At 41.6% G+C, this 12672-nt stretch overlaps 1 protein-coding gene across 1 annotated transcript in view; it reads left to right on the top strand.

Annotated features, from left to right (window-relative positions):
• LOC134865060 (sodium/potassium/calcium exchanger 3-like) overlaps positions 1-12672 on the top strand; it is an 89684-nt gene that overhangs the window by 45941 nt on the left and 31071 nt on the right. Inside the window, exons 3-4 of the mRNA XM_063884450.1 lie at positions 3137-3213; positions 12592-12666. Of these exons, the coding sequence (XP_063740520.1) occupies positions 3137-3213; positions 12592-12666 (152 nt within the window). The remainder of the gene's footprint in view (positions 1-3136; positions 3214-12591; positions 12667-12672) is intronic.

Below are 12672 nucleotides of genomic sequence, written 5' to 3'. Positions count from 1 at the left end.
TACTAAGTCATTCTGGACAATTCAATGCTTCCAACTTTGTGGAAACAGTTTGGGGAAGGCCCTGTTCTGTTCCAGCATGTCCCGGAGCACAAAGCATGGCTGGATAAGTTTGGTGTGGAAGAAGAAGCATTCACTTCAGATTCCTCCTAACTTCTCTGTGTCAAAGGAGTCACAGGAATCTCCTCAATGTCTTTTAGAGATGTTCAATTTACTGGATGAAAATGTGCTTCTGGGTAAAGCATGACTAAATGTATTATTGAAGGTTGGACTCAAATGGGTTCATCAATGTACAATTTAACAGAATAACTTTGCAGGAGATGTCTGGTGTGTGCTACAATAATGGTAAGATAAAAATCACGACACAATCAGCATTTTATGGTTCCTGAAAGTTTTTTAAATGACAGATAAGATTTTAAGACCAAATAGGGGTCTAGTGTAGGCTGTTAACCCATGACTTTAGTGCTGTTTCTACCCAGGTAAAAAATCCTTCTCTTGCACCTTAAGGAGGGAAAGTTGGGTTATTCTTTCCAGACTGGGTTCCAGGAGATGTTTTAAGGAGCTGCGTCTTGATGCAGACTGGAGTGTCAATACAGGCAGCCGGATGACTGCTTAAGATATTTCTTCAAGCTATACTTCCATTGCTACTATCCTGTGGGTTTTAGGGCAACGTGAAACCCGACTTCTGGAATAGAGTCCAGCCAAGTGTATCGGAGATCCTAACATTCAGGAGAGCATATACAAGAGTGACCATCAACAGGTTTTTTTACAGAAGCTGTAGTTATTTGGACTACGGTTCCATTTACTTCTAATGGTTACACATGAAGATCAGAACGTGCACTTCATGAGGAGTGTATACTGGACAAAGCAAAAGAAGCAGAACAGGGGGATGCCGGTTAGAGTGTGCTTCAAGACTCACTGGTTGAGAAACATTTGCTACAGGAGATTTTTTCCTATCCACAGATAGGAGGAACTATTTTAAATTGGACGTACAAGTTACTGCAATGTTTTGTGAATACTGTAGGAATATTGATGATGATTAATTTCAATCACCCTGTTATGAGATAAGTCATTCACATGATGTGTGTTAAACCTAGATGGGACAATTGGATTTGTTCTTTTTAATCAAACAGGTTATTGTCATGATCCTAAATGATGTTCTATTTAATTAGAGTAGATTAGCGCATTGGTCTCTTCTTCCACTTTTTGAGTCAAATTAAGAAGGTGGTTTTTTGGCTATTGTGAGTAGATGCATGTAACCTGTGACTTCTGCCTGTGAGTAGGATAATCATCCATTTGATAAGTATGTATCAGAAAGTTTTTGGGACTTTCAAAGGCGGAACTCAGTAGGTTATTTGCAGGAATATTATTTAATGTTTTTGGAAACTTTATGAATAAAAGAGGGAATGTTAATGCAATCTAAATTATATACTTCTAATGTTATTCCCAAAGTTTCTCCAAGCAAGTGTCTAAATATGTTCAGCATCTGTTCTGCAATTCCTCAAGCATCTTTGACGGGTATGACCTTAAAGGACAGTAAGACTGACCTGTCGCTTCCCAAGGTCAAAAGACAGAAGTCTACATCTATTCATATGATCACTGAGCAGGCTGAAGTTTGAGGATTGGAATGTGTGTGTGCGTTGAAGGAAGGAAGCTTCCTATACAAACGACATGAATCCTCTGTAACGTGGGAGACCCCCCGCGTTTGACTGCTGGAAGCAACGTGGTGTTTTCACAGTATTATGCTTGTTACGTAACAATATAATATTTAACCTCATCCATTTCTCTGTGTCTGTGTCTTAATGCGTTTTTATTGATTAATGTTGTGAGTGTTAAAGTCTCGGATCCACGACACTGGACTGGCCCTCACAGAGCCCTGACCTCAACCCCACTGAACACCTTTGGAATGAACTACAACGGAGATTGCGAGGAGGCCCTTTCGTCCAACATCAGGGTCTGACCTCACAAATGCTCTTCTGGATGAATTGGACACACTCCAATATCTTGTAGAAAAGTCTTCCTAGAAGAGTGGAAGCGGTTACAGCTGCAAAGTGGGGACTAACTTTATATTCATGCCTAAGAATTTGGGTGTAATGTGTAGTTGTCCCAATACTTTTGTCTATATAGTGTATGAATTTGGTCATTTGTGCTTTGAATAAATACCAAACCAGAACCCTTCTGATACCAAAATCTTGTCCAGTTGCCTACAAATTCTGAGGAAAACTGACACTCACTTTCACACAATATTTAACATTCACACGCGACCGTATTGAAGAAGAAACACGTGTGAGTAAGTACCATCCTGTCCGTGGGATCACTTTCGACACTGTAAACTTGTATCTTATCATTGCTGTAGTAACTGAATATGCTGGTCTATCTCGGATCTATTTAGCTCATCTCCCTGCCCATGGAATAGTGCAGGTGCTGAAATATGTAACCGGCGTTAGCAGTGGCCTGTAAACCACTGCTAACACCGGTTACATATTTGTGTGAGAGGAAATGTCGACAGCGGTGACTCGACTCTTGAAGGGTGAGAGGCAAAGGGTCCTCAACACTCTCGGCAGCCAAGCGCCTGTCGCTGGTCTTGGCAGCCGAGGAGGGACTGTGGGGCTGAGGGAGGGGAAGATGTCAGGAAGCCACAGAGAAGAAGGGTAGAATAACTCAGGCCACATTTAAAACTCCCCCTCTTTTCACGTCGTTCTGCTTTCCTTCACACATTCTCCGCGTGCCAACTTTCCACCGTACGCTCCGTCCTGCTCTCTTTATCTTCTGCTCACACACGGTTGCTCTCTCTTGCTCAATTGTGCTCACATTCCCATGCAGGGAAGCAGAGTTTGCGCAGTGAAGTTAAACTCCCACCACTCTTTCTCTCTTTGGTTTTCATCTCAGTTACCCTAAATATCCCTGGCTCTATTTTTACAATGCTCTCCTCTTTCCCCTCCCTTTATCCTAGTCATCACTTTTTCAATTTCCCTCGACTGGGCAATGTTCTCTCTGGGCAAGGCTCCTTGTCAATACACACAAGTTCCACAAGTTTATTTTCTCATAGGGTTGACCTCTCTGCAGAAACACACACATACATAGACAGACATAATACTGTATATGAGCTGTTCTAACCCTGTGTGCCTTTCTTTTCCAGCTCTGCACGAGTTCCCTACAGACCTGTTCACACACAAGGAGAGAACAGAGGGAGCTGTGGCCCTGCACGTCCTGTGTGTAAGTTCTCGTTCACCCAAAGACCAAAACCAAGATCTGAATAACAAGTGTTTATCCAAGGCCTGATGTATCATCCTCCAAGCCATAGAGCTCTTTTGTATATTGTATAATTGAATATTGTATTTTAGTTCAACAATTTTCTATGATTCCTGTCCTTTGCCTTGTGTCCCAATTCCTCCCTGCTCTGACTTTCCTCTCCTCTGACTCTCTTTATCTCTGACTCTTTGCTTTGATTGTCTTTTTTTGACTCTGCTCTGACTCTTCTGTGCTCTGACTCTCCCATCTGACTCTCCCCTTTGACTCTCTTTTGACTCTCTACCCTGACTCTTCTGACCTCTGACTCTTCTCTCCTCGGACTCTACTTCTTTCTGACTCTCTTTATCTCTGTTGTTTTGCTTTGACTCTCCTCTGACTCTTGTGTCCTCTGATTCTCCGACTCCCCTTTGACTCTCAGCTCTGACTCTCTCATCTCTCCTTCTCTGCTATGACTCTGACTCGCCCCTCTGACACTCTGCTTTCACTCTGTGCTCTGACTCTCCTCCCTTCTGACTCTCTGCTTTGACTGTCTTTTGACTTTCTACCCTGACTCTTCTGACCTCTGACTCCCTGCTCTGACTCTTCTATCCTCTTCCTCTACTCTAACTCTTTGAGTCTTTTTTTTACTCTGCTTTGACTCTCCTCTGACTCTTCTGTCCTCTGATTCTCTGACTCTCTTTTGACTTTCTACCCTGACTCTTCTGACCTCTGACTCTCTGATCTGACTCTCCTCTTGTCTGATTCTGCCCTGACTCTCTTCAGACTTTCTTCTGACTTTCTGCTCTGAATCTTTCGTACCCTGAGACTCCCAGCTCTGACTTTTAGCTCTGACTCTCTTCTAACACTCTACTCTGAATATCCCCTTATTCCCTTCTTTTATCCCCTCCTCTCCTATGAATCACCTCTCGTCTGACTCTCTTCTTCATCCCCCCCCCTCCCCTCTCCTCTAACCATCCTCTCCCCTGGCTCTCCTCCCGCCTTCCCCCCTCTCCTCTGGCAGCATTGCTTCAGCGATTGCATGACCCATGCCCACTGGCCTCTCCAGCGTTGCCCAGCAGGGGTCAATATGCGAGGTCAAGGCTATGATGAATTCCCACTGCCATCACTCTTATAGGACTGGCACATGGCAGGGAGAATGTTCTAGTACATGATGACCCATGTTGTGTTGTGCTGAAAGTCTCTGGGGGGGGGGGGGGGGTAATGGAAGTTCAAGCGTCTCGAGGGTGTGCCCACCCTCAGAGTTAGCCATTTCCTCCTGCAGAAGGGCAAAAGGAAATAACCGTCTCCTGAATCTGTGGGTATTAAAGTAACACAAAGCCCCAAAAATGCAGTATATCATCAAAAAAACATTTCCATGGTCTAACCTTTAAAATAATGTACTCTATGTCATTTCACAGCAGGAGTTACTGTTCCTGGCTTTGTGGAGAGAACAGCTTTCTGGGGATTTCAGGACAGACAATCAGGGCTTATACCTGCAGCTTGTTTTACAGTGGAATGCCTTACTTTTCCATCTTTGCATTTTTGAAATATGGGCCGGTCCTGAGAGAACAGTTGACCCACTGTGACTGCATGTATTTTAACATGCAATATATCAACTGAAACTCCTGCTCTGACACTTTGAGTCCATGGGTCTGTGCCTGGTAGGCCCATTAAGTGATCCATCCAGAGTGAAGGTATATTCTCAGCCTTGAGAAAGAAACAGTCCTTATAGCAGTTACAATATACTGCATTGGTTCCCAAACGTATTCAGTCAGGCCCCCCTTGGGTAATTGGAAATATTTTCGAGCCCCCCCAACCCAGTTCCGACCTACATTTGTAGAATTAATTGTATATAATTGTACAAAGAAGACATTTTCTCTGCTTATAACATCAACACACAAAGATCCAACTATAATTGTATATTTTTGTATGGATAGAACATCCATTTGTACGTAGTTGGTTTGATAAAATGTGCAAAATAACTGTTACGTAGCAATAAAAAATAAAAAATGTATTTTATATATTTTTTAAATATAAGGCAAGGCAAGTTTATTTATATAGCACCTTTCAACACAAGGGAATTCAAAGTGCTTTACAAACATGAAAGACATTAAGAGCAGTAAAAAATAGTGCAGCATAAACACATTATAAAAAGGCATTTAAGAACAGTCATTTAAGATCAAAGATAATGAAATAAACACAACAGGTATAAAATACATGAATAAAAGGTATAAATTACATGAATAAAACAAACATTTGACTGATTTACGCGCCCCCCCCTGCAGTACCTCCGTGGCCCAATAGGAGGGCCAGCGCCCCACGTTGGGAACCACTGATATACTCATAAAGATTGTTTTATTGCAGTATTTTCATTGTTTCCAGTGCAATTAATTGAATTACCTTCTATTACATTTTCTTTACCTGATACCGGAGATGGAAATTGACTTTTTTGCCCACCGGCCACTGTGGCTGGTGGATTCTAAAATGTACTAGCCACTCAACTTTTTTACCAGCCACTTTTTATACGTAATATATATATATATATATATATATATATATATATATATATATATATGTGTTAATGTTTACAATATAATAGGGTATATTATTTTTTTCTAATCAGTAGGCATACCAACTAGTTTTTCATCAGAATTGATTATACAATAAGTAGGTGCTACCAAGCAACTGAGTTGCAAATGTTACAGTCTTACTGCATATGATATGATAAACAATACACAAGTATCTGCCATGTTAAGTCATGTTTATTCTGGGAAACATTGTGCCATTAAACTTCCTGAATGTACCTAAATCCTCAGGAAATGGTTAACACTTTCAGTCACAGACAACACAAGCACAAGCCACTTGCAACCGTTACAAATACAAACCATAGGCATAGACAGTGCATCAAACCATCCAAGATCCAAGATGCTTCATAGAAAAGGATGATCTCCAAAACATCAGCGAGAAAACTTTTAGAGAAGTCACCACAGTTCAGCATGTTTAACCCTGAGTCCACACAACAGTACAGAACAATTCTGTCAACCTCAATGTCCCAGTTCCAAATGTTACATAACTAGCTTTTTTCAGGACGTGAAAATGACATTTAGATGACTCGAGGTCCTTCACGGCTTCCAATTTCAGGTTTTTTGTCCCCACAATGAAGTTGTTTGACCTGTGAGCGTCCGATGCGTACTGCCGACAGGCTGAGCAGTAGGCTACATGGTCTGGCACGTTTCCTCGTAGCAGCCAGTCGCGACCTGTTGTTCGCCATCTCTCATTCAAAAAGCAATTAGCCTTTTTTTCGGTGGTAGGTCTACTATCCACCCCACTCCTGTACACTCTCCTCAGCGGGTCTTTTCCCCCCGGTGATGTAACGCCACATTTTTGGTTTAAACTAGCAGCTATCCTGTGATGGCTGCAGGTTTAGGTAGCCTCCTGCAACATTCTTTATCTCTCCGCAACAAATAGTTCCACTTTGATTAGCCTACTTTGATTTAAGCGCGGAGTAATAATTGTGGATAAAGAGTCGGAGTCTCGTTCTCACGCCACTTCGGGCCAATCAGAAGAAGCACATCATTTGACCGGATCTGACTATGGTTGTGGAAAGCGCAGCTGTCATGCGTATGACCCATGTATGATGGCGATCGGATATGACTGAAAAGTATTACCCACCACAGTGGCTGGTAAAGTGACACAATATACCCGCCAGCATACAAATCCTCCCGCATATGGCATGTGGCGGGTGCTAATTTCCATCCCCGGCTGATACTATTATCGATAAGGACCACTATAAGTGCATACAATCCTAAAGATAGAAAGTCAAAGTAGCAAGAATTCTGCAAGTACATTTGCTCTCAATACAATTTCCATTATTCAGTCTGTGATTAAAGATGTGTAGACTTTCTGCTGTACTGTTCTGTGTCAGTGGGCAGCTCATTACAATAATAATAATAATAATAATAAATTAATTTTATATAGCGCCTTTCAGGACTCTCAAGGTCGCTTTACAAAGAGTGTGTGTGTGTGTGTGTGTGTGTGTGTGTGAGTGCGTGTGTGAGAGTGAGTGAGGGTGCAAGTGCGCAGGGCGCCAGGTGGGGTTGTGAGGGGGTTAAAGTCCATAGGCCTCAGAGAAAAGGTGTGCCTTGAGGTGCTTTTTAAATGAATCAACTGAGGGGGCACAGCGGATGTGTGGGGGGAGTTGGTTCCACATGGTAGGGGCAGACACACAAAAGGCCCTGTCCCCAAAAGTCTTAAGTCGGGTGCGGGGTACTGCCAGCTGGTCCTTGACAGAGGACCTGAGGGACCGCAGGGGGGTGTAGGGGTGTAGGAGGTCGGAGAGGTAACGGGGGGCAAGGGCGTGGAGGGACTTGTAGGTGAGTAATAGGATTTTGAATTTGATGCGGAATTTGACAGGTAACCAGTGGAGCTGCATGAGGGTGGGGGTGATGTGCTGCCAGGGCTTAATGCCAGTTAAGACCCTAGCAGCAGAGTTCTGTACATATTGCAGTCTGTCCAGGGTTTTTGAGGGGAGACCTGTGAGGATGGCATTGCAATAATCCAGGCGGGTTACACCATTTTGGAACCAGGAAAGAAAACAGGCGTGTTTTTGATTAGGGGTATCTGGGTCCCACTTGCAGTTAGGGAGTAGCGAGCTGATTGGTGGATGCACAGCGAAGGGCTAGAGTGTATGGTTTAACCAGGGCCGGGATGAAGCATGGGCCTGATCCATTGAAAGTGTGGTATGCCACTACCAGGGACTTGAAGCGGATTTGGGGCAGCCAGTAAAGGGAGCAGAGGAGCAGTGTATTGTGGGTAAACTTAGTCTGACGAAAAGCCAGTCTTGGTCCGGCACTCTCGTTTAGCTGTAAAGATCGGACGGCACTTGCAGGTAAACCAGCCAGTGGATAATTGTAATAGTCAAGGCATGAGATGACAAGAGCCTGGACCAGAATCTGCAATGCCTTCTGGGTAAAAGGGGATGTATCCTTCTGATGTCATGAGGGGTGTATCTGCAGAAGCAGTCTGTAGCAGCAATGTTAGCTCTGAAGGGCAGTTGGTCGTACAGTGTCACATCCAGGTTCTTGCAGTCATCTGAGTTAGGGGAACAACAGAGGTGCCGGTGTTGATAGTGAGGTCCCTGGAAGGTAAAGCAGTTCTGTCTTATTGAGGTTAACCAGACAAGCAGATAGGGAGATGAATGAGAGGGAATGACGGAGTGAAAAAGTGTACAAAGAGAAAAGAAGGGGACCCATGATGTACCCCTGAGGGACCCCAGTGAGCAGTTGCTAGGACAATCAAATCATCAAACTATACATATATTGTGAATTATTTCTAATAGCCTAACATAAGTCAGACAAAAGATTAAATCTCACCTTAAGATGTTTGACTTTGGAACTCTTAGCACTTTTTTCTACCTCTGCTTTCTACTGAGCAACTAGAATACATCCCCCTGAGACCCAGTAATTTGGACTTGTCCTCTGTGGGGGACATGACACTGACGCCCTTATTGCAAACACCACGCATGCAGTTTGTGTTTGTCCTAAAGTACTATGAAAGGAACATCCTAGGCTTTCTAGTGATGTAACACACACGGGGATGTGACCAACAGAGCACATCTTCTTTCTTTCTAAATGAGGGTAATTGCAGACAACAAGTTTATTTCAGCAAGGGAGATAAGGGAGAACACATATTTAAAAGATATTATGTTTCTGGTCTTCATAAGGATTTTATACGAGTCTTAACAATATGGTATTGATAGATCTCAAAGTGTATCTGTCAGGATTGGGGGAAGGACCCAGGTGCAGAAGCAATAGAGGAGGCAGGTGTTCAAATGTAACAAAGGGCGAGCTTTTATTTATAAAAAAAAAAGCTGTTAACAAAAATGTAGACAAAAGGTAGAACGAAAGAAAAGTATCAAATTAAAACACAGACAAACCAGTGGAAGAGGGAGGGCTAAAAACGGGAGATCCAAAAAGGGTTCAGGGCACAGGCAACCGGCAAATAACGACGACGACACGACAAAGAACACAAAGGAAAGCACAGACTAAATACAGAGAAGGTAAATCACAAGACAACAAACAGCTGGGAAGGGGGAGGGGACACACAGAGGCAACAGGTGAGCATGATCAGACAATCAGACAGGAGGGAAACTAAAGACAGGAAGTGAACAAGACAAGACAGGAAGTGACAAAACAAGATACATTTCAAAATAAAACCGTAAACTATAAATACCAAAACTGAGATCCTGACAGTATGTTCAACATAAGCCTTTCAGATTGCACGAATAAACCCATGTTCTTTTTTGGGGACAATGTGACTCGCCAGGCATTCAAAAATATAGTTTACCATTATTGGGAAGGAGTCAGAAATATTGTACACAGACTCAAACTAGTTCACACTGGGTTAAAGCATGTGCAATGTCTCTGATAGTACATTTCTTAAAAAGGAATTTAATAATATAATACACTTTCTGCAGGAAAAGATAAACCCAATGTCCACTTAACATAACTAGGAAAAATAAATAAAGTAACTTTAAGAAACAAATCTTTGTAATATTTTTTCTTTTATCCCAATTACTTTAATTTAAAAACAACTGTTTCTTCCGGGTCTCAGGAATATTTGCTTTAAAAAAAAATGTTTTACTACTGGGTAAAAATATTTTCCCTGTGAAGTCAAATGATTAAAAAGCAAATTAAAATCTGAAAATTATATTTAAATACCTCAGATGTCATGTCACCCGGTGGCTAATTATGCTGCACTTGTAGTTCTAGATTCATACACTGGAGTATTTTCTGTCGTCTTCTTCCTGAACTTTAGAAGAGAAAGACAACCTTTTTATTAATCCCCAAGGGGAAATTCAGTTTTTCACTTTGTAATTGTTCACATAGGACCAATATGTATGCAATTACTAAGTGTATACATTAAGTAAACATAGAACCTATTCACATCAGGACTGAATACAGATTGTTTTTTGTTTTAATGTGACCGGGACTTGAACCGGCTTCCCTTCAAGCCAAGTCCATAAAGACTGAGCAAGGATTCTGCATATTACCCATACGAGTATTAGGAGCAGTGGGCAGGTATTGTGTACAGCGCCCAGGAAACTGTGTGGGGGTGAACTGTCTTGCTCGGCAGTACTTGTCTGTGACTTATGGTTCCTATCCCTTACGGACTGAGCTACTACCTTCCTTTAGCCACAAGTCGCTCATTCTGTGAACTTATTCCAGTCATTGATCAGGTTTTTCTGGTTTTGGATTCATCTTAAAGACAGCAAAGTTTGAAACGCTTAGTGTTCGAGCCAAATTATTATATCAGAGTATTTAACTTCCAGCTGCGGTTCCCTTGACAGCTGTACTGCTGTTGACCCCACTCCGACGCTGCACAGCTCATTAATGCTGCCATCATCACTTCTCAGAAAAGACTTGTTCTGGAAAACACAAACACAGCTCCCATTTTAAGGACTTTTATGTCTGCGTGCAACATAAAACATGCGCCTAAATGTACATTTAGTATGCACACCTTTTCTCTGAGTAAGCTTGAGATAGGGGTTGAAAGTAAAATGTGACTCAGTACTGCAGAGTCAACAAAAAGGAGTATTCACTCCTCTGCTGTTATAGGGAGAGTGATGCTTTCCTTTGTTCACACATTCTTCGTCTGTCGTCACTACCTGACACTTTCTGTCTTGATCATACCTACTGTCTTTTATCTGCAATCTGTCTCCGTCTCTCCCTGCTGTGTGTTTTATCTGTGATATGATGCCAAGGAAGGTTGGAGCTTTTTTTGCAACTTAAACAAACCAGTGAATAACAGCAGTGAAAACCTCTTATACAGCAGATTATGTTTAATGAACCCAAGCTTATTGTCTTTCTACAAATCTGATATTTTATACCATATTTTTTTCTAAAACAGGAATGTATTTTCAGATTTGATTCAGGTGTGGTAGTAAGAGTAACCTCTTAGGACTAGGTTTTATTTTTGATTCATTATGATTTGTACTGTATAAAGTAAGACTTATCATACCAGGGTTTTTCTAGAAAAATATAAAAATCCTGCATCAGAGCGAAGCCGAAAAGAATAGTTTCTCCATGTCTTAAAGCTGCTGAGTCATATATTGCACCTCAAACAACAAATACATCCAGAGTTCTGGTTTCTTTACTTCCTCTAGAGAAAAAACGGTACCACTTTACAATAAGACTACCATAATAAAGGGCTTACGAATCGTTTGTAATTCATTTATTAATTAGGTTGCGAACACTTATAAATCATGAATAAGCTTTTATAAGACAAGAGATACAGGGCAACTGAGAGAGGCCAAGAAATGTCAAAATGGATGGGGGGAGAATAAACTCAGTGAACAACAGATACCAAGGATGCAGGCTGATGAAGAAGACAAAGTAAGCTAGGTAGCCATTATACGGCTTAGTCGTCTTGTCAAATAGTGAGCCTGTGTTGATGTATGAAAACTATGTTAGAACCGGTTTATAAATGGTTCTTAATGAGTAATAAAGTGTTTACAACCTAATAAATGACCTAATTATAAACGCTTTATGAATCCTTTATGAGGGTAGTCTTTTTGTAAAGTGGTATCGAAAAAAGGAGAGTAAAAGAAAGGATGTAATTCAGAAATCTCAGTTTCAGTGTCAGCCTGCTGCCACTCGTCCACCAGCAGACCCATCGCGCATCCATCCCTTATTTATTTTCCGTAAAAACAAAGCTGTCTCTGACGTCTGACCTGACATTTGACATCTTTTCATATTTCTGGAGTTATTACACAAAAGAGAGGATTCGAGGAGGAACAATATTGAGAATTCAAAAGGCTGCTTGTTGTTTATTTCACTAAGTGAATAAGCAACAAGCAGTAAACATAACCCCCCCTCCTGGGCTTCTGTACTGCCAGGATGTTTAAAAAGTGAAAACTAACTTCCCTATTTAAAAATGTTAATAGTGTGTTCCACATGGATGTGCTTCCTGAATATTTGATGTTGGATCCCTTAATGCACTGCTCTGCATTTGCATGGGATCTTTGAATATTTAGCTTTCAATTACTAGACTCCCCATTTCATTTTTCATGGTAATTGTATCAAAATTTAATGTAGCAGTTAAAGCAGAGCTGTATCCTATACTTGGCCATTGAGGGTACATGCAGAGATCTCTTATAAATAGCATAAAAAGCAGGAGATTAGCTTGGAAAGTGGAAAACAACACCACTTGTTTGTGAAAAAACATCAAAGAATGAACCTCTACTTGATGACCCCTCCTAGCGTGGACTTTTCACCCTTTTAGATCCCATGTTTAAATCACATCAAGCAGCATGTCCTTCCTTTACTGGTCCCTGTAATATTGATCTCTTTGTCCTCTTCATAGACCATCTACATGTTCTGCGCTCTGGCCCTCGTCTGTGATGATTACTTCGTCCCCTCCCTGGAGAAGTTGTGTGAGGTATGA

The sequence above is a fragment of the Eleginops maclovinus genome, chromosome 5 (genome assembly GCF_036324505.1).
Source record: "Eleginops maclovinus isolate JMC-PN-2008 ecotype Puerto Natales chromosome 5, JC_Emac_rtc_rv5, whole genome shotgun sequence".
Taxonomy (NCBI): Eukaryota; Metazoa; Chordata; class Actinopteri; order Perciformes; family Eleginopidae; genus Eleginops; species Eleginops maclovinus.
This window is presented reverse-complemented; position numbering and strand designations above follow the sequence as displayed.